We start from the raw sequence: 22,429 nt of genomic DNA, 5'->3' as shown, positions 1-22,429 counted from the left end.
TGTTAAACTTTTCCCAAATGCTTTCATTCAAAGTGAGTGCTTTTGAATGCAGGAGTTGTGTGGTAGCCTTTAAAAATCAAGTGGTGAGCAGTGTTATTTTGTTTGTTGTGAGCACAATAAACCAAGTACACACTGTTCAGCTGGTTTTGCCACTTCAACTGTATTGATTTAATCTGATGTCTATTTTTAATACTTTATTTCTGTTTAGAGAGCAGCACTACAACCTGATTTCTATATCTACATGAATTCATCCTGGCCTGTGAAATAATTAGCTAACCTTTTAAACGTGTATTAATGTCACAGTAAATTCAGTTTCATAAAGCCATAAGTATAAGCAATTACTTGAATGCATGTAATTTTTAAAAAGGGGTCCTGTTTAACTTTTTAAAAAACCAATTGCAATACTACTGCATTAACCACCATTAATCGCCTATGGATTGGTGAACATGACCAAAGTTCAGCTTCAATCCAGGCAATACTTTATAATTTCCTCTAGGTTTTCCATTTGCACCCATTCGAAGTTGTCAAGTCTTCAGTGGATTGCATTTGCTTTTTGTATTCACATTTAAAAACAAATTCTTTAAGCTGTATTTGATGGCATGACTGTAATTGAACCCTATAGTGTGCCAATTTATGTTTCTCCAAAAGGCCACAAGTCTTGCTGCTTTGGGCAGTTTCCATTTTTTTAAAGTTCAGACTGGCACACACCAGGCCAGATAGGAATAGGTGCATGCATTATTTATTTCATCAAAATTTTGGGACATTTTTGATTGTAAGTGTTGCACTGGCAGAACTCTGATGCCAGTCTCTGGGTTTTATCATTCTTAAATTTTAAAAACCAGGTTTTCATTGCATTTAGTAATGTCAACAGACTCCAATCCAGTAGATTGCAATCCCCAATATCCTATTACATTTCTGCAGTACCAATGTTTTGTTGCTAGGTGGCACTGTATCACATACTATTCATTTTTGCTTCATTGGAAGATACAAACACTGAGTTTATAGAGTCACAGAAATGTACAGCATGGCAACAGATCCTTCGGTCCAACTCGTCCATTCTGATCAGATATCCCAACCAAATAAAGTCCCATTTGCCAGCACCTGGCCCATATTCCTCCAAACCCTTTCTATTCATATACCCATCCAGAAGACTTTTTTTTTAATTGTTGCAATTGTACCAGCCTCTGGCAGCTCATTCCATACATGTACCACCCTCCGCATGAAAAAGTTGCCCCTCAGGTCTCTTTTATATCTCCCTCTCTTTCCCCCCCACCCTAAACCTATGCCCTGTAGTAGTGCGCCCCCCCCCCACCCCAGGGGAGAGACTTTGTCTATTTACCTTATCCATGCCCCTCATGATTTCATAAACCTCTTAAGGTTCCCCCGATGCTCCAGGGAAAACAGCCCCAGCCTGTTCAGCCTCTCCCTGTTGCTCAAATCCTTCAACCCTGGTGACATCCTTATAAATCTTTTCTGAACCCTTTCAAGTTTCACAACATCTTTCCAATGGGAAGGAGACCAGAATTGCACACAATATTCCAAAAGTTTGTACAAGTGCACTTGGCTACATATATTTATTGGCTTTCTCTTCGTATCACAAACTTGACAGAAATTGCCGATCAGATATTGTAGTCAGCGTCAAAGCTGTGGTGGTAGCAGCTGTTCTTGAAAAGCTGCCTGAGAAATTTATCAATGGCATTGGTGAATTTCATCCTTTTTTTTCCCCTTCATCACTTTAATTCTAGTTTCTGCTCGAGAGGATTTTTGTCATTCAACAGCAGTGATCTCATCCAAGGCACCAGGCGGCGATTGCACAGCAAACCTGGAAATAAAATCAAAAATTTCTGGAGAAACTCAGCAGGTCTGTAGCATCACTGGAGAGACCATGAGAGTTATGTTTCGAGTCCAAGAGCCCTTGTATTTAACAGAAGTTCCAAGTAAAATATTTCACTCCGGCCATGTTGTGGTGGTGATTTCAGTTTAGTGCGCTTTTATAGGAATGTTAGGGAGCAGAGGTAAGCCATTCAGTAAGACCATGGGTGATCTAATTTTGGCCATGATTCCACCAGCATTGCTGATCCTGCTCCCATATCCCCAACTCCCTTATCAATCAAATTTCGACCTAACTCAGCTTGGCGTGCAGCAACTGAGCTCGCTGTTATCCAGGCTTTAACTTGATTCATCTCACCTTTTTTTTTGTGTTTTTTCCTTATGGAAAAAAGACATTTATTTCTAATTAAATCTGTTATCTAACTTGAGTGATTTCAGTGTTATTTGTTAATATCGCTGTAGTTATTTTGTTATGCAAGGTACATAAATATCACTTTCCCCCAATTTTTTTTTTTTGCTTAGATTTTTACCTTCTTTGTCTCCCTGAAAATTAAGAAAATGAAATATTAATCTAGCTGATCCAGTTAGTTCACAGTGCAAGAGGAAAAATAGCGAAATGTGCTTTGTGGGGCATCCAGTATCAATGAAACATTTTTACTTTCCATCAAAGTCCAAAACATTTCTGCTGCTGAGTAAACTGATGATGAAAACACATTTATCCTGTATTAGCTGAAAGATTAAAAAGAAAGGTTCTCAGACCAGGCAGGAAGCAAATACAAGACGTAGAACCAAAGGCATTGGCAAAATATGTAAGTTAGTAATCTTATACATGATCTCTTTTAAAATAGAGGTTTCTATTGTGAAAGTTGGCTGCATTTATTTAGCAGTCAATCGATATCAAGAAGAGAAGGCTTGTGGACTGATGTAGCAGCTTTTAAAACCTTGGGATGTCACAATTTTATACAGGTATCTGTAAAATGCTTTAAAAACTTGTGTGTAAATCTTGTTATAGACTGATACGGCAATGCAGTCTTGCACAGCGAGGTACCAGAGACAAATTAGTAACTTTTTGTAATCTTAAATAATGGCCTTGACACAGAATGATTTGTGTTCCACAGTTTATTGAGTATAGGAATTGGGGTGTTGTATTGTAGCTGTACAGGACGCTGGTGAGGCCACTTTTAGAATGTTGTGTACAATTTTGGTCACCCTTCTATAGGAAGAATGTTGTTGACAGGATGCAGAAAAGACTTGGAAGGATGTTACTGGAACTGGAGAGTTTAAGCTATGGGGAGAATTAGGCTATAGTATGGGTGATTCCAAAACTAGAGGGCATAGGTTTCAAATGAGAGAACCTGAGGGGTAACTTTTTCACACAGGTGGTACATGTATGGAATGAACTGCCAGAGGAAGTGGTGGAGACTGGTACATTTAAAAGGCATCTGGAGGGGTCTAGAGGGATATGGGCCAAATGCTAGCAAATGAGACTAGGTCAGATTGGAAAGTCTGGTCAGTGTGGATGAGATTGATTTGAAGGATTTGTTTCTGTGCTGTATGAATCTAATGATCCAGCCTCCACTTCCATCTCTGTATTAAATGAAAGACCCCTTGGTTTTTAAACTCTTTAGTTAAATATTTAACTAATGAGAGGAAATATGTAACTCTTTCCCCTTTCAATCCCCTCAGTATTATATTTCAGTAATCACATCATTCTTCCAAACTCCATTGAGTATTAGCCTAACCTGCTTGACTTTTCCTTGTAACTGCTCAACCCAGAAATCATCGAGGAAAAAGTGAGGACTGCAGATGCTGGAGATTAGAGCTGAAAATGTGTTGCTGGAAAAGCGCAGCAGGTCAGGTTTTTTTTTGTTTTTGGTCGGCCGGGGCTGCGCTTTTCCAGCAACACATTTTCAACCCAGAAATCAGCCCTGTGAACCTTCTGTCTGTCTTAAGGTGACCAAAACTCTACACAGCACTCTGAAAATGGCCTCACCAATGCCCTATATAGTTGTAGCAAGTCTTCTCTTTCACCATGAGAAATCATCAACATTACATTTGCCTTCCTGATTATTTGTTATATCTACACGCTGACGATTTGTGATTCAGGTAGAAGGACACCCAGGTTTATCTTTACAGCAACATTCTGCAGAATATTAAATAGTACTCTGCTTTCTGAAGTGAAGCATTATGAGAGGATATTATAATTTAGTTGGTATGGTGCATTATTGGATTGCAGGTGGTATGGAAATAATCCTATTGAAGTGTGAAGCTTATTTGAGCAATGAATTCCCAGTGGGAATTAGAAATAACAAGCTTTTCACTGTGAATGCTGGTGAATTGTGGGGACTTCAGTCACAGCAAATTGTTTAGTTTCTAATTCATGCATGCTTTGCAAAAAGCAAGATTTCAGATGGATGACATTGAGAAGTAAAAAGGTGAAACATGTTTGTTTACTTTTATTTCCATTTCTGTTCCTGATTGATTTGGTACTTTTAATGTTGCTTCCAAGTCATAATCGTAATGACTGACATTCTTGTTAAGAGGTGAGAAATTTGAGTGCGTTATTTCCATTTAAGATGTTCTAGCAGGTTAGGCAATTGTTCAATTTTTAAATCCTGATTTCATTATGAGAAATGAGTGTTTACTTTGTTTTTTGGTTTCTTTTCCAGTCGAGCCAAAGATGTGGTCAAAATGCCCCCACCTCCTGTTCGGTTTTTCTCCCCCAACTCTCCTGTTATTGACCTGTACATGGGGCAACTGGATCAAGTGGAAAGATATTGTCACATATCTGAAGTCTACGTTATTCTGTTTTATGCTCCTTGGTGTGGCGAATCCATTTCTGTCAGGGGAGAAATTGATCAGGTAGCAATGAAGCTTCGAGATCAGGTGAGTGTTGATTTGTGTCCTTAAACTTTCGCTGCCACCTTTGCCTTGCCCTTTGTCAATACCCTGGTGGGAGTGAATAGTAAACTGAAAGTAAAACCCCATTATTGTCCGGCTCGTCATAAGTGTGAAATATGAGCAGTTTAATCACTAGCATGGTTAATGCCTGAATGACTTTTAAGGTGCGAGGGGAGAGGCTTTAGAAAAGACTTGAGGGGCAATTTTTTTTTACGTAATGTGGCCCATGTGTGGGATGAACCTCCTGAGGGAGTGGTGGATGTGAGCACAGTTACAACATTGAGAAGATACTAAGATAAGTACATGAATAGGAAAGGTTTGGAGGGATAGGAACCAGGAGCAGGCAGGTGAGCCTAGTTTAGTTTGGGATTATGCTCAGCATAGACCGGTTGGACCGAAGCATCTGTTTCCATGCTGTATGACTCTGTCTGACCTAGCTGGATAGTGACCATTATTAACTAAGATCAAAGAAACTCACCAGGTTTAATCATTTAACAAGAAACTGCTTATTTATTATAACAACCCTTTGCTCTAAATTATGGCAAAACAGATTATTAATTTCTAATGCAAATTTAAATGACCATCTTTAAATCCAAATACGCCCATTTATTCATTAACATGTAGGGCAAACTGGCAGACTGTTTATGAACATCATGGGTGGAAGATGAATAGAGGCACAGTTTGTGGATCTGAGTTCCAACCAAAAGGGAGAAATGAGGTGACTACCTTGCAAATTCCTTTTGAGTTTTGGTAATGAAATTCTGATGTTGTCAGCTGTGACAATCCTTAATTCAGTCGTCAGTCAGTTGTACTTGACTCTTGGTTTAAATTAGGTGTTTTCTTTTACAAAGCCTTTGAATGTCTTTTTTTGTTTCACCCTCCAATTAGAGAGGGTGATGGACAGAATGACTTTACTTGCTGCAGGCTTTTTGCAGGCCTGTGTCCCAACTGCTCGCTCGCCTCTTGGTGGTTCAGGGTCAAAATGGTCCTTACAAATCTGTGTTGCTTGGCAGTTGCTTATTTTCACCCTAAAACACCTTGGTGTCAGTCCAAAAGTGTCCAATCCAATTCCAAAGGGGTTATTGTGAAGCAGTGGTAATGTCCCTACGTCTGTGCTAGCAAGCCTGGATTCAAGTTCCACCTGCTCGAGAGTGTGTAATAACATCTCCAAACAGGTTGCTATAAAAAATACCTCCAATCCAGTTCTAACAAGAGTGCCGCATTGTTCCAATTATCCGTCTGGTTGTTTAAAAACAAATATTAAATTCAAACTTTCATTTTTCATATTATATTTCCAAATTAAATATGTGTAGTCTTTACAACTGGGAGTAAATCCTCAATTAGCAAATGCACTTTGGATGTTATGTGGACTAGAAGTACAGTCTGGTGCAAGCCTTTCACTCTGGGGTTTTTATTTTTCCCCCCCCCCCCCACACTTCTTTTTTCTCCCTAATTTCTATATATTATGATTACTGTATTACCCATTATATTAAAAGGTTACCTATCAATTGTCTGTTGCTAAATGATTTAACCTTGAACTTTTTTCAGTCTCAAAGCAATGGAAATTTTAATACTTTTAAGTATTTTAAGATGCTGCTAATCTTGGTTGTATTTTAGCGTTTACTACTTTTTAAGAATCCACATTTTGTTTCTGGATTAAGAGATAAACTTGGAGAAAAGGACATAGGATATTCATTTGTCATGGATAAGTGAGAATTTTAATATGATTTCAGCTTTCCAATTGTTTTCAAGAGTGGGGCTAGGAAAAGATTATTTCATATTGGCAAATTGGTGACAAAGTCAGACTGTCCTCCCTAAATGAAGAGGAAGTTGATTTTTACTTTATTCCTCCCCATAGTTTTTAAAATATGGAATGTTGAATCACAAGTGATTGTAGCATCTTGAGCGCATGTGATAAATATTTGAAATAGAACGTAAAATGATAATGGAGAAAGAGTGCAGAAATCAGTAAGTAGCACAAGGAAAATGAGATGAACCTTCTCTTTTATGAAATTACAGATGTGAAAGGAAGGGAGGATATTGTTGTAGGGGATTGAGAAAGAGGGTCGAGTATGAAACATTGGTACTGCTGTCATTCGTTTGAGTTCTGTGGCTTAAATGTCATAATGATCTGGACATTTTTTCTTCTGAAGCTTTTCATAGAGACTTGTGAATTGTATTTTGAAGTCTTTTTCAGTTTCTAATCCATAAAGTGCAAGCAATCTACCAAAACTTGTGGACATGTTGGCGTGGATCTTTCACAAGATCACTTCTCAGCACAGAGTTTGGAAAGTTCTGTCCACTGAGGTGATAATACAATGTGTTGGGAGTTTGAAACTATTGTTCGAAATGCTTCATGTTTCTGTGTGTTGAAAAATAGTGAGCAGTGGTGATGGTTAAATTGTGGAAAGGAGTGCTGATTTCTAATGGACAATTAGCTGCTGGGTAATTTGAGGCTTTTAATTACAGGTAAACAAATAGATCTTTGACAGCCAAAACTACAAGTTGGTTGTGGATTACCAAGGAACAATCTCTTAATTTTTAAACTTAGAGTACACCTTGTCTTCCATAGATACTACTCTGCACTTTAGTGTTTTCCTCGTATGCTGACGCCATTAAAAATCCAGACATCTCTTCAGTTGCACAGCTTGTTTTAATACCTGTTTTCAGCTTGTACAGAATGAAATCCCAGAGACACAATTGGCTTTACTCATATTTTTTTAATTGGGGAAGCTGTTTTAAATGGCAATCTATTAATCTTGCTCAATTTCTAGGGGCAGTATGCTCTATGTAGGAAAGAACTTTAAGTTAAAAGTTTAACTACTGAACATAATTACTGTTATTTGGGTAGCAAAACCAGTTCACTTCTTTTCAAGGGTGCCAGAAAGCCTAAATTATAACTCTAACTTTTTTTTTGTGTCTTAAGATTATGACTCAGCTAGGAATCTTTTAAAATAGCAATGCTGCTCACTTGATTTTATGCAGGAGATTAAAGTTTAACTTCAGTTTGATGTGGACTCCTACCCGATTATTTTCAATTAGAATTATTGATGAGACTGAGGTGGCAGTAAGATATTTTTAAATTATGTGCCTATTGACATTGACCTTCCTGCCTCCTACGCCTTGACGCCTACTTGCTCACCAGTTATCTATTGTTGGTGTGTTGTAGGTGGCTCTTAGATTAGATTGAAATGTGTAATTTAAAAAGATTTATAAACAAATTTGTGTGGCCTTATGCAAACCAGCATAGATCATTGGAAGTTCCTTACAGCTGTCCGTGTGTGTGTATGTGCCTGCCCACTCCCTGAATTACTCTGTTAGCCGATTTTTTTTTTCTTCTTCATTCATCTGTCTTGTACGTATTTTTGGGTTCAAGTTTTAGTGTCTGCTTGAATTTACTGGTTCAATTCCTGCTCCAGGGCAATATGGGAGGGTATTTTTTTTGAATGTCAGCAATGCTGTTTCTCATGTGTTGCTGAAGCAAGTTTTATTCTAATAGACTTGAAGGGCACACAGCTCTCCTCAAATCGTTTTTTTAAAAAAGTGTTTTCCTTGCTGTTTTTCTCCTCTGTCTTCTAATCACCAACTCTTTCTGGCCCTTGGCCACCAAGGCTAGTCATAGAATCCACTCCTCAGTAGTTCATTTAATTATCATTGGAGTCTTACTTTGCTGCTGAACAGTTGTGCATTTTGAATTTGAAGTGTTCTTGGATTAAAATAAAAAACTTTTAATTGTGTTAAAGCATGATAGTGTTGCTGAGGCTGATGTAACTGAATTCTTCCCACTGTCTAGGTGCTGTTCATTGCTGTAAACTGCTGGTGGCACCAGGGGAAGTGCAGGAAGCAAATGAATCTCTTTTATTATCCTGTAATCCATTTATATCAGAGAAGGTAAGAAGCCATTTCCCAATTCAGTAAATGATGACCCACCCACAAAATTAGATGACCACTAAAAATGGTTAAAACTGAAAAACATCCCTAAAAGAAGTACTGCAACCAAAGAGATTACTTTGTGTGTACAGGGGGTGAGGGATACTGAATACCATATGTATCAACTGATTGTCAATCTCCTGTGTAAAATCAATCCCTCATCAACCAAAAGATCTAAACTCTCGGTACTTGCCATTTATTCTGACTCACTGCTGAAGTCAAACCCGTCCTGGTGCAAACCCACTCCATGGTGTGCTGTTCTATGATTCTGCCATTGGTAGCAACTGGTCAGCTCCTTGTCCATAAAATTCATTTTGCCCTACATTTTATGGTAGGGTTGGTGGGAACAGTCTCCAACCCAACTCTGGTAATGAGACAATGGGAGAGGGTGGATTTCAACTTTTCAGCTATTACTCCTAAAAGCTGATTCCCTATTTGGATTAACTTCGGAACAGGAGTAGGCCGTTTTAACATTCCGTTAACCATTAAAAATAGCGGCATGGTGGCTCAGTGGTTAGCACTGCTACCTCAGCGCCAGGGACCCGGGTTTGATTCCCACCTCAGCGACTATCTGTGTGGTGTTTGCACGTTCTCCCTGTGTCTGTATGGGTTTCCTCCCACAATCCAAAGATGTGCAGGTCAGGTGAATTGGCCGTGCTAAATTGCCTATTGTGTTAGGTGCATTAGTCAGAAGGAAATGGGTCGTGGTGGTTTACTCTTTGGAGGGTCGATGTGGACTTGTTGGGCCTAATGGCCTGTTTCCATACTGTAGGGATTCTAATATAAGCCTTAAACTCCATGTTTATATTAGTATATTTGGTGAGTTTATTTCCCTGGTTTTATCACATTTCCCAATTCAGTTTGTTTTTCTGTTGAAACCGAACCCAATGACTTCGTAAAACAGTGAGAATGTGTCCCTACACGTTAGTCTTGTACAGGAGGCAAATTGAAATGCAAAGAATAAGATATTTTAGAAGGGATGCTTTCATAAATTTTGAAGATTATGCAAGTTCTGACACAAAGCTTCTTACCTGGACTCTGAGAGAAATTCCAGCCTTAGATATTTGGTTTCTGGCACACGTTTGTCTGTTTGTTTGTTTGTTTGTTTGTTTGTTGTGGATTTTTAAAGGGATTCACCCTTTTGAAGCCAAACACAATCCAGGCTGATTTTCTCGTAATCAGAGTGAACTGGTTCATCAACTTTTCTCACCCCATTTATTATTTAAACTCCTACACGTTGTCAAGTTCTCCTTAATTTCCCAATTGTCATCACTCAGCAGACTATTAAATAAAACTCTCAATTTTTTTTTATTCTTCATGAAACTTGTTTTTTTAAGAAGCTTGGTGTTTCAAGTTACCTTTTTTTTAACTCCTCCATATAATTCAGTAAATTTCAGGCTGTATTTTAAACTATATTAAAATGTTTTGAAAGTTCCTCTTTCCAGTCTTAAAATGACACATGACTGCATTCTCATGTTCGTTCAACCAGTCCTATGTGAGCTGGACTTACTAAACTAGAAATATTTTTATGGTGCTAAATTCAGTTCTCCCTTTCTACAGCAACCCAGCAGTTTGTAGTATTCTGAACATTAGTGATTTGCTGTTAATTAGCTCTACAAGTTGAAATATCACCCAATTTGCCATTACTCCTTTGTGGCACCTCTAAACTTGAATGCCATATACCTAGCAGGAGTCGGGAGCGTAGACAGATGTGTGCAAGCCCTGCGTAACATGGAGTAGGTGTCTAGTTCAGGGTAGTAACATCACGTTTTTTTTGTTTTTGCTATTAAAAGGATTATATCTTTAACCCCTTGGTATTTTTGTAAGGGTTAGGTCACCCTGTCAGTTGAACTGTATGCATTCTAGCAGGCAACCGTTGCAAGTAACCTACATTTTCAAGTGTCTGCACTATTTTAATAGGGAGGTAGTAAAATTGCTTTTTCTTAAAAGAAGCAATGACCATATGTTTAGTCTTTGGTCTTTTGTGAAAGTTGCATTCTGTTCACCCATTTTGTTTTACTTGACAGAATAAAACAGCTGTTAGTTTTGAAATTGACTGGATTTCATTAAAGCGGAAAAAAAAACCACACCTGGCATTGTGTTTGATATTTCAGAGGGTGGCTTCATTTCTATCAGTTTGAGATCATCCTACTGAAATTAATTAGTGGGGAAAAATGCATCCAGGCTAACAGGATTTGAATGCATTTACAGGAGGAAGCAATTGTGCAGACTGCCAGACAACACCATCAAATTATATAGACCATAGGAGGATCTTTTGACCCATTGTTTCTGTACTGACTTTGCTATTCGATTAGTCATACTGATCTTGATTTTTTTTTTTTAACCCCAAAATGTGCAAACTTCCTCGGACTCCTGTAACGTCATTTTCATCAATATTCATTTCTTTTTTGGGTTAATAACTAATCGACTGTAAAATTTTGGCCCAGGAGCCCAAGATTACCACAGAAAGGAGGTAAATACCATCAGTGATTTTAAAACTGTTTACTAAGAAGCAAAAACAGAAGTTGCTGGAAAAGCTCGGTAGATCTGGCAGCATCTGTGCAGAGAAATCAGTCAACAGTTCTGAGTAAGGGTCACCGGACCTGCAACTTTTAACTCTGATTACTCTTCACCGATGCTGCCAGACCCGCTGCGCTTTTCCAGCAGCTTCTGTTTTTCTTTCTGGTTTGCAGCATCCGCAGTTCTTTTTATTTTTAACTAAGAAGCAGCAATTTAGATTTCGTAAGGTTTAGTTAAGCTAAAAGGGCAGAAAATAAATCTTCACTGTAAGAGATCAGAGTGGTTTACTGATCAGGGTGGACAAGAGAAATAAGGTATCCAGATATCTATGGCTGCCATCAGAATTGTCGTTGCAATCACTTCCTGGTCCCAAATTGGACAAACACACTGAAGCTAATGTTCGCTTCTGGAGTCAGCAGGCTGTTCTGTTCTGTTTCATCTTGAGCTGGACATAACGTCCGGCCAAATCCAGTACGAGCCATTTTGCAGAGCCATTCTCTATTTAAAGTTCAAGTAAGTTCTGTCCTAACTGAAGTTATCTATCTTCTCCTTCAATGCCTCTTTTACATATCTTAGTTCTGGGTATCATGGGTCAACCACTTGTCCATCAGCAAAGAAAAGATATTCTGTGTAATCCCTCCTATGTTGATATACCTACACAGAAATTTTGTGCCTGTTATTTGCCAGAACATTTTGCTTGACCTTCAGTCAGACGGTGGGTTTACATATGGGTCATGAGATTTTAAACTTTATCGGGCTTTAGGAATATCTTGTTTCAGAGCCCATGCTGGAGACCGGTCCTTGGCAGAGAGAAACAGGTTTGCACTGTCCTGTTTTGTTAACCCAAGAAGCTCCCTTCATAATTGTGCAAGGGAAGCAATTTCTACAATGTTCAGTAAAGTTCAAGATTTCCTGAAGTTTGTCATAATTCTACTCTCTTCTCCAGCCATCCCAAACAAATTTCCAATCAACAAGTCCGTGTTCATTGAATTGGGCTGGTTGGTGCTGAGGAGATACCTCTCCCTTCATCCCAGTTTCAGGCAGGATGGGTGGTGGGGGGGGGAGGCGTTGCTGACTATCAGTGGCCTACTGAGTGGGCGCTGAAATGTCTTCTAGGCACACGTTAAGGCCATAGGGCTGGCAGGTGTTCTTGGTGGGGGAGGAGATAATGAGGAGAAAGTGAGGTCTGCAGATGCTGGAGATCAGAGCTGAAAATGTGTTGCTGGAAAAGCGCAGCAGGTCAGGCAGCATCCAAGGAACAGGAGATTCGACGTTTCGGGCATAAGCCTGAAGAATGGCTTATGCCCGAAACGTTGAATCTCCTGCTCCTTGGATGCTGCCTGACCTGCTGCGCATTTTCAGCAGAGGAGATAATGACACTTACCCCACCATTCAATCCATTCCTGCGATCTAAGTTTCTATGTTGTTTAAAACATACTACAATATTGATAAAGGAATTAGAGACAAATTATTGAGATGTAAGGAATATCCACTCTGGATTGCAAGCTGCTGTGTTTTATTAAGTGGGCATTTTTAAAGAACTTGTTTTCAGATTTATGATGTGAGGTGGTTTCCTTTTCACTTGGGTCTGTTATCCGGTATTGAATTGTATGTATGGCAGGGTCCATGGATAATAAACTCCATTCAAGAGGTGAAGCAAACTGTTGACTAGAAGTCAACCAAAACCTTGAAAAGAGACCATGCTCATTTTCCCCTCATCTGATTTAGTGGTAAATATAGTTGTGTGATGATAAAAATCGTCTGCTGCCTCTTGAAGTGAGGGAGAATATTACTCCATTTATATGAGTGAACTTGCCAAGAAGAGAAAGGGACTTGAACCTTGGGGTAGCATGGTGGCTCAGTGGTTAGCACTGGTGCCTCCACAGTGCCAGGGACTTGGGTTCAATTCCAGCCTTGGGCAACTGACTGTGTGGAGTTTGCACATTCTCCCTGTGTCTGTGTGGGTTTCCTCTGGGTGCTCAGGTTTTCTCCCACAATCCAAAGATGTGCAGATCAGGTGAACTGGCCGTGCTAAATTGTCCATAGTGTTAGGTGCATTAGTCAGAGGGAAATGGGTGTGGGTAGGTTACTCTTTGGAGGGTCGGTGTGGACTTGTTGGGCCGAAGGGTCTGTTTCCACACTGTAGGGAATCTAATGTAATCATCTAATCTAATGTAATCTATCCAGAACGTTTCATGACCAAGGTGTATCTGAAAGTGCTTACAGCCAGTAAAATATTTTAAGTGTTGAGTGTGTAATATAGGAAATACAACAGCGAGCTCCATCTAGCTGATGATCTGTCCTTTGCAATGCTGTTCCTGCTCCTTGGATCCTGCCGGATCTGCTGTGCTTTTCCAGCACCACTTTAATCTAGACTCTGATTTCCAGCATCTGCAGTACCTTCTTCTGCCACTGGGATACCTCCACTGGTCTTGTCTGAAATGATGCCATGGGATCTTTTCTATTCTGTCAAGAGACCTGATGGGACCTTGATATAAATGGCTTCTCTAAAAAATGACACCACCCCTTCTGAATCTGCCAAATGTGTAAACTTAAAAGTGATACTTTTTTTTTGTTTAAGCCTTTTTTTTTTAACAACTTCAGAGAAGGGGAGAGAAGTAATCTTCTGAAGTATACATCATGATGCACCAGTAACAATTCCAAGTGGCTTCTTTCCCTGTAAAAGCTTGATTAGGTGGTAGTGCATCTGAACTAATCATGCTGGCCTCCGTTGGCAATTTCGCAATAGAATGAGGTGTGCACAATATTTTCAATATTTTCACTTGTTATTCCTATCCAAGGCTGGTTGTTGTAATTGGATTTATTCTCATTTAACATTAGTCTCCTAACACTTCATATTTTTGCACTTGAAACAAAAAGATTTTTCTCAGGCACTAAAACAAAATTCCAAAGCACTTAAAGTAGCTGGAATTCCTAGGATAATTTACTGAGGAGCACATAACTCTGCACTCCAGCACAGTGATGCAGTCTGTAGTGATTATGGATGCTGTGGGAGAGAGAAATTGGTTTATATAAAGTAACTACTGAGCTCCGATACCATTGGGTGAGTATAATGCAAGGATATTACTGCATAAAATATGACTGTTTCCTGCTTCATCTATCCTTAGAACAAGTGGTTAAATTCAGGTTTAACTGTTCTAGAGATTAGAACATGCAGACAGGAAAGTACTTTAGTACATTTCACAGTTTTCAAGTTAATTTGGAAAGGGCATATGAGGGTGACAATTTTTATAAATGCTAGTAATGGAAATTGCAGGGTACTTAGCTAGGCAGCTGACAGAGCTTGTTCATTTTTGGCGTGGTAAGTTTTTTTTAATTGGGTGCTTCTTTGTACAGCTGCTTGCAATCCAGAAGCCATTAGTTGAAAAATTAACTGTATTAAAAATGTTACTGGTAGCTTATTTAAACAATGTGCAAGTCTGTGATAACATTACAGAAGGCTTGTTCTATGGTTTTGTCTCAGCTGCTGCAATATTTGAGCAACAGCTTGGTCATCAAATTAAAAGCTCGCTGGCATGAGTAATCTCTTGTTATTCCCAAGAGGAAGAATTACTGAAATGCCGACGTACCAAAAGGGTCTTTAAATTGGATTTTTAATGCCAAAGCATTGCGGTTCAAGAAGATCATAAAATATTTTGATTAGCAAATTGCAATTTCAACACTTTTTAAGTCATCTGGGTGGTTCATGGAATTTAGCTTTAATATTTAAACTTTTCATTTTAAATATTTATGTTCTGTTGAATTCATTTCCCCTCTCAATGTAAAAGTCTCACCAAAATCTCTCTTGTATTTCAAACCATTGGGAGGGGATTTAACCTAAACTGGCATTACTGTTGAAATGTCCCCAGGGTGGTTGGTGTTGACACCTGATTGATGCATTAAGAGGTACTCAAGCTATAGTTTTAAGGTATATGGTGATGGCCTGGAAGGATCCTTAGTGTACATCTAATCTACTTCCTGATAGCTATTGGGTAAATCCTAATCCTTTTAGCATCTATCAACTTGAGCACTAAATCATACGCATTCTTCCCTTCAAATAATTTTTAATGAGGAAACAAATTTTAGGTTATGTGCAAGTATCAATTTTAAGGGTTTCCAGAAAAATAAAACTTTGTCAAAATAAGTTACCCCAAGTTTGCTAGCGGCTGAAGATTTTGTTTGAGACATGAGGACAGCTAACCTTTAGCATTGATGGCTTTTATGGCTAAGATGTTGGCCTAGAATATATGTAAAAAAAAAAGTTATCTTTCCCTTGTTTTGGTTTATTAGTTATATTAAACTTTCCAGTTGATATAAAAGTTCCATAATATCACAGTTCATGGAAATTCTTTTTATTACTTTAGGTTTGGCCCTATCGAATACAAAGGCCCTCTTACATCTCCTTACATTCATGATTTCATTCGACGAGTAATGAGTCCACTGCAATACATCGCAACTCATTCTATCTTGCTGAATTTCCTTTCACATTATGAGGTAGGTTTTTTTTATTGTGGGCAAAGGGAGGAGTCTAACGTTTGGTTTTGTGTGTATATTGTTAGTTATGAGATATTGATGAGTGAAATAGCCTGTGTGTGCTAAATATGGTATGTCTAGGATGTTTAGTTTTCTTCCCCTTTAGAATGCTTTGCAGCCGATTGGTGACATCCTTGACCCGACCACCACTTGGGAGGCAACATACCATCCAGGAGTCTCATTTTCAGCCGCAGAATTGCCTATCTACATCCCTTGCAATAGAATTCCCTGTAAGTATGGCCCTTAGTCTTTTTCCTGCCCTTCTGAACAGTAGAGCCTGCCACAGTACCGTGATCCTGGCAACTGTTGCCTTCCCTGGTGAGCCATCTCCCCAAACAATATTCAAAACAGTATACCTGTTTTGGAGAGAGATGACTGCAGGGGTCACCTGCTCTACATTCCTACTCTTTCTCTGCCTTTTGGTCACCCATTCACTGTCTCCCTCAGCAATTCTAATCTTGTGTAACCATTTCACTAAATCTGCTATCCACGACCTCCGCAGCATTGCAGATGCTCCACAGTGAGTCCACCTGCAGCTCCAGAGCCGTCATGTGGTCAAATAAAAGCTGCAGCTGGACACACTACTTGCAAGTGTCAGGGATGTCGGTCACATCCCTGAGCTCCCACATCAAGCAAGAGGCACGTGCCACAGGTCTGAGGTCCCCTGCCATTGTAAGCCTTAACTTTAACTCATTTCACTAATGCCAAACAATGCACTTAAATATATAAAACAAAAAAAAAGCCTTACCTTACAGAGACCTTTTCTTCTGCTTAGAGAAGGGGGTGGGAGGGAGATACTACATGTGTAGTATTTCTGGTTTAGCCGCTGCCCAAATGTATACAAAGTCCTTACCTTTCCGGCAACCACCTGGTCCCAACGTCACCTCTGCTCTGTCTCCCGCTGCTCCCGGACAGAAAAAAGCTGATGTTGAATGCCTCAAAGTTTTTTTTTTATTTCCCCCTTCAAGGCCAAGATTGGCACTTTATGCTGAACTTTCCAAAAACAATGGTTTTATTTTAATTTGTTTTTTCAGTCAGAGGTTTCCCCAATGGTGCTATCATGCTTTACAAAGCTGTGTGGAACTATTGTGGACAATATAAATCAGCAAAGTTAACTTGAAAAGTTTGATTTTAAAAATAGGATTTTGAAAATTTTACATGGAAAAGCAGTTTTCTGCTAATGCTAGTCTTTCAGCCCTCCACAGCTTTACTGGGAAGGTTAAAATACCAGCTTATACTTGTGTAATTTCATCTTGTAGCAGTAGGATCATTGTCTAGAGAGCACAGAATACTCTACTTCTCAAAGGCTGTTTTCACTTTGTAAAGACAAACTTCAATGTAATTTTGTTTGAAATTTGAGCTCATGATATCTGTGTGCTTATCTATCAAGACTTTACATTTATTACAGCACAACCTCACGATATCTGAAATTATATGCAGCAAAAGTACAGCCAGTATTGTAAAGTGCTTGGGAAAGTACACAGCAAGATCCCAATAAAATCAGTGACAAGACAGTTTGATTTTAGTGTTGGCCAGGGAACTGAGATGACCTTTTAATCCAGTAGTGCAATGAAGGCAGGCATGATCTTAGTTTCAGTCTTGGATAATTCATGACGAGGGTTCATTGATGTCGTGATGACTATTGCATTTCTGAGGTGGATGCCTTTAAACTGAGTCCCCATCTGGTTGCTTAGGTGGGTAAAAAGGTTTCTTTAGCTTCACCTTGAAAGAGGAGGTAGTTTTTAGGATTTCCTGGTCGATATTCACCTTCAATCTGCAATAGTTTAATTGGTCATTTATCTCGCTGTGTTTTGTAGAATCGTTGAGGCAATAAACCCGACTGTATTTGTCTGCATAGTCACAATCTAACTCACTGAATGTGAAGCAATTTAAGATGCCCCTCAAGATGTAATGAGTTACTGTGTAAATTAGAGTTTGCCCTTACATGCTGTACACTAGGTATTCATAATGCGGAGGTGTTGGTGTTGGACTGGAGTGGATGAACTCAGAAGTCACACGACACAATGTTATAGTCCACCAGATTTATTTGAAATTACAAGCTTTTTGGAGCACTGCTCCTTCATCAGGCAAGGTTATTCATAGTCCTTGTCTTATTCAGTATATAATCTTGGTGTTATTTTTATACCGCCAAGTTCGCCCCAGAACCTTTAGCGATACTTAGTGACTTTTGGATTGTTGTTTTTACAAATTTTTCAGTTAACAGCACAGTTTTGTTTTTCAAAAAAACTTCAAAGGAATGAACATTAATTGAACTTAGAGGTTGTGGTTCCTTTGGATATCCCAAGTTATAATTGATAGAATAATTAAGACTTTTTTTCCTACTGGTATTTTATGTTGAATATACCCTATATCCAAAGTATTGCTGAACGGGGCTTTTTTAAAAATAAGGTTTTATAGAACTAGATCACGATCTGTAAGACTTGTCACTTGGTTTTGACCATAAATCTTTCAAGTGTAGGCATAATTTAGAAATGTTCTGAAATAGCCACAGGCAAGGCTTTGACTGCCAGTTCACCACAAGAGGGAGCTTGACCATCGAAGCATTAATACAGCGGTAAGATAACACTAATTTGTGTAGTTATAATGGAGCTGTTCTTCTCTGAATAAAATGTATTTCATTAGCTAATTGATCAATTCATGGAGTGGTTTGAAGTCTGTAAATACAATTTGGATTATTAGTGACTGACCTTGCATGTTAATTTGTGTGGGTTCTTAAAGAATACAGGATATATTGAAGAGTATATTGGCAGATTTAGGGATGTTGGATTTTTAGATAGAATTGTTGAGCACCAAAGAAGAGAAGTTATGCTGAAGATTTTTAAAGCTCTGGCTAGGCCACGACTAGGGTATTATGTCTGGTTTAGGTGGCCACACTTTAGATAGAATGAAGAAGTTCCTGAGAGGGTGCAGAGGAAATTTACCAGAATGGTTCTGAGAATGGGGGATTTTAGCTGTTGGGTTAGAATCTGGTGGTGTTCTCCTTGGAACAAAGAACCTAAGACAGAATTTGATTATACCCATTCAAAAGTATTAGAGCTTTGGATAAGGTAGATGACAAATGCTGTTCCCGTTAGTTGGTGCAAGGACCCGAGGTTTATAAAAGATCAGAAGTATGCAGACAACAGCTTGCTGTGTACCAGATTTTTAAACCATTCTTCATCTCTATATTTCTGCATACCATAAACTCAACCTGTCAATGTTATCCAAACAAAACTCTGACCAAAAAACCCCAGCTTGCTCAATCAAATATTCCATCTTTTGTATATGCTGGAGGAGAGATTCTGGAATTTGAGGAACACTTCTCATGCTTTGGCAATCACTTCTCTCAAGATTACCATTAAGGAAATTCAGTATCGGATATATCAATGCCACCTTGTACAAGCTGTTTGTTTGACAACAAACAGCTCTTCAAGGCCAAGAAACATTTTATGGACTGAACCAATGTTATAACCACGCTCGTATTCAACTAGAGCCACTCTGCCAGGGAAACAATAGTGTCCTTTTTTTTATAAAGTAAGCCCTATAAGCAAACAAAAAGCTCCAATAAAATCAACTGCAATGGTTGGATTCTGGTCTGGACAACTTAAAAAGTATCTCTTCTGTTTTCTCAAATAGCCCCTTTCAGAGGAGACCACAGAAAATCCTTTAAAAGCATTCTGAAGCTTTTCTTGAATGTGAAAGCATTGACATACGTAACTGGGAGGAGCTTGCTACAGCTTGGCCATCAAGCTGTATGTTTTAATCCTGAATGCCATAACAATGAGGTCCAGTGGTGAAGAAAGGGAAGTCAGTCCTGTGCTCCAGGTCTTGCTGCCTTGTGGGATATCTACTCCATGTGCTCGTACAGGTCGTTCTTCCATAACACGATGGTTGTGTTCTTGCGCAACCCTGTGTTATAGAAAAATTGTGCTTGAGAAACTGTGCTTAATCATGTTACAGCCAACGTATGTTTTGAAAGTTCATGCTTTAGTAGCAATGTCCTCAATTCATCAAATGCGTAATAACAAATTCGCTCTAATGAAACTCTCCTTATAGTAGAACAGCCTGTATATCTGCACTGGCTTGTTCAGTCATCTTTAAATTGAGCTGTAGCTGACAACAATCAAGGGGAGACTTCTTTTTTTAAAAAAAACTCTCATGGTTCATCATGGACTAAGCTGACATTTGTAGTTCATCCTTAAATTAAGTTCAAGGTTGGAATAAGATATACCAGAAAATGTGAGAGAACTTTATAAATGGTAAATCTTCTATAATTCAATACTCACGAGGCTACTGGCAGTGGAGGCTGTTAATCATTTCAAGAAAAATTTCAGTGGGCACTTGAGGGGAATAAGTATGCCTCATTAAGAGTATGGAGAGTTGGCTTCGATCAAATGGGCTAAATGCCCTCTTTCTGTACTACATAAATGTGACACAAACAAAAATAGACTTGCATGGCAGATCAGTCTTAAAAGTCTGAAATATGTTGCTATTGAGATAATCTTTTTGAGCAGGTGGAGCTGAAATTAAGCTGCGGAACAGAGCAAGGCTGCTTTCTCACATTTGGCCTGTGGCCTTTTTGAAAACCAAGATGGCTATACTTTTTCCTAAGTTGGCCTTCCAATTCATATTCTGGGAGCCTTTTCTTCTTTTGGTTGTTACTCGATCAGTTTCAAATTGTCCCTAATAAGCTCCAGTTCAAAGATTTTGGAAAGCTGATTCAATAGGAGACCACTTGTTGATTGCTGGGTTCCAGAATTTGAATTAAAGTGAAAATTGATTATTTCTCTCAAAGTTTGCATCAAAAAGCCTTTGGCTATATCAAAATGCCTTGAGGGCCTTCCAAAGACTTGACTTTGACCGGTGCTTCTGGTGCCATCTCTGCTGCTGATTCTGAAGTCTTTTGTCAATGGTGGAGGTATAAATTGAAGAGGATGTCAACAATATTCAGATTGGAGTAAAAATTAGCTGAAGTAATGTTTGACATTTAGGAAAGTGGGTTTTTCCATGTGAATATTTTTCTTGTTTTTAATTTATTGCCTGTCCCTAGTTGCCCTACAGAAGAGTTGGTGAACTACATTTTAGAACTGCTGCAGTCCATGTTGTAGGTAAATCCACAATGCTGTTAAGTAAGAAATTCCAGGATTTTGACCAGCAGCAGTGAAGGAACAGTGACATATTTCCAAGTCAGGATGGTGAGTAGTTTGGAGGGATAACTTGCAGGTGATGGAGTTGCTGCCCTTGTCCTTCTAGGTGGTAGAGGTCATGGGAATGGAAAGTGCTGTCTGAGGGCCTTTGGTGAATTTCTGCAGCACAACTTGTAGACAGTACACACTAAGTTACGGAGGGAGTGAAAGTTTGTGGATGTTGTGCCAATCAAGCAAGATGCTTTGTTGTGGGTAGTATCAAGCCTCTTGAATGTTGTTGGAGCTCCAGGCAAGAAGTGAGTATTCCCTCACACTCCTGACTTTACCTTGAAGATGTTGGACAGGCTTTAGGAACTCGAGGGTGAGTCCAGTTCAGTTTCTGGTCAATGGTAACCTTCAAGGTATAGATAGTGGAGGATTCATTGATGGTAACACCATTGAATGTCCAGGAGCAGTGGTTAGATTGGTTCATCTTAGAGGTGATCATTGCCTGGCATTTGTATGGCTTGAATATTGCCACTTGTCCAGATCTTGTTGCATTTGAACATGGACTGCTTCAGTAACTGAGGAGTTGCAAATGGTGCTGAACATTGTGCAACTGTCAGCAAATGTTCCCACTTCTGACCTTTTATAAAGAGCAAAGATCTTGATGAAGCAGCTGAAGATGGTTGGGCTAGGGCACAATCCTGAATGCTGCACAAGAGGTAATTCAGAACTTGGAGTGCACCTGATAGCAATACAGCATGAAAAAAATTACAATTGTCCATTGCCTGATCTTGACCAAAATTCCTGTTTAGTTCTTCTAATTCATTATAGTTCATTGCAACATGACTGCTTTCAGGGTTTCTGTGTAGACGTTATACAATCTATAACTGGCACCAATTAACTTCAATAAATAAATCCATCTGTAACTTTACTTTCAGTTCCAGTGTACATGGAAAGTGTCCCTTCTTTGCACTCGGAGTCTTGGAGATGAAAAACTGTTCCATTGTGGGTGTGTGAAATGGCATTGTCACTGCTATAGTTTGTTAAAATGCCAGTAAACAAAGTCTCCAAACTAGTGTTTTGTGTGACTTTAAATGTTTCTAACTGAGAGTATTACCTCTTTGTACATGCCATTCCACTGGCAAGTGTTAATTAATCAGCTCTGTTGTTGCTTCGAGCAGTTGAAGCTAGCTTATGACCTAGTTTTGTAGGAATTTAAAATTAAAGGACTGTGGTGAAAACCGTGTTTTAATAACAGGAATTATACTGGAGAGACAGTGTTTTGCTAAAATTTAGGTAGAGAATAAAACTTTTACTCAATTTGCCATTTTATCATGCGAATGGCACAGAAAAGGGGCATGTCTAGTTTCCACACGATATTGAAATTTAACTATTTCAATGTAAACTTGAGCTAACGTAGATGAAGGCGATGTCTGCAAATGCAGTTTCTTGACTTCGGTTCTCCAGTTGAGGTTGTGGGGGAAATAATCTCACATACTGAGGATGGACTCTGGGCTTTTGTTTCAACAGTTTTGAGGATAGTCAACTGGTTGAGTGATGGGATAGTGGTGCAAGAGACAGAG

At 39.0% G+C, this 22,429-nt stretch overlaps 1 protein-coding gene across 4 annotated transcripts in view; it reads left to right on the top strand.

Moving 5' to 3' along the window:
* Positions 1-22,429, top strand: part of txndc11 (thioredoxin domain containing 11) — a 78,790-nt gene that overhangs the window by 10,866 nt on the left and 45,495 nt on the right. The window contains exons 2-6 of one of the 4 annotated variants that reach the window (XM_060840508.1): positions 1,746-1,861; positions 4,500-4,716; positions 8,525-8,622; positions 15,546-15,675; positions 15,821-15,944. In XM_060840508.1, coding sequence (XP_060696491.1) covers positions 4,522-4,716; positions 8,525-8,622; positions 15,546-15,675; positions 15,821-15,944 — 547 coding nt within the window. In that variant the 5' untranslated portion in view covers positions 1,746-1,861; positions 4,500-4,521. Of the gene's footprint in view, positions 1-1,745; positions 1,862-4,499; positions 4,717-8,524; positions 8,623-15,545; positions 15,676-15,820; positions 15,945-22,429 lie in introns of those variants that run through there. The other 3 variants (XM_060840506.1, XM_060840507.1, XM_060840509.1) reach the window with 3 other exon arrangements.

Source organism: Hemiscyllium ocellatum, chromosome 20 (assembly GCF_020745735.1).
Source record: "Hemiscyllium ocellatum isolate sHemOce1 chromosome 20, sHemOce1.pat.X.cur, whole genome shotgun sequence".
Lineage (NCBI taxonomy): Eukaryota > Metazoa > Chordata > Chondrichthyes > Orectolobiformes > Hemiscylliidae > Hemiscyllium > Hemiscyllium ocellatum.
The sequence above is the reverse complement of the archived record's forward strand: the minus strand, read 5'-3'. Positions and strand labels throughout refer to the sequence as shown.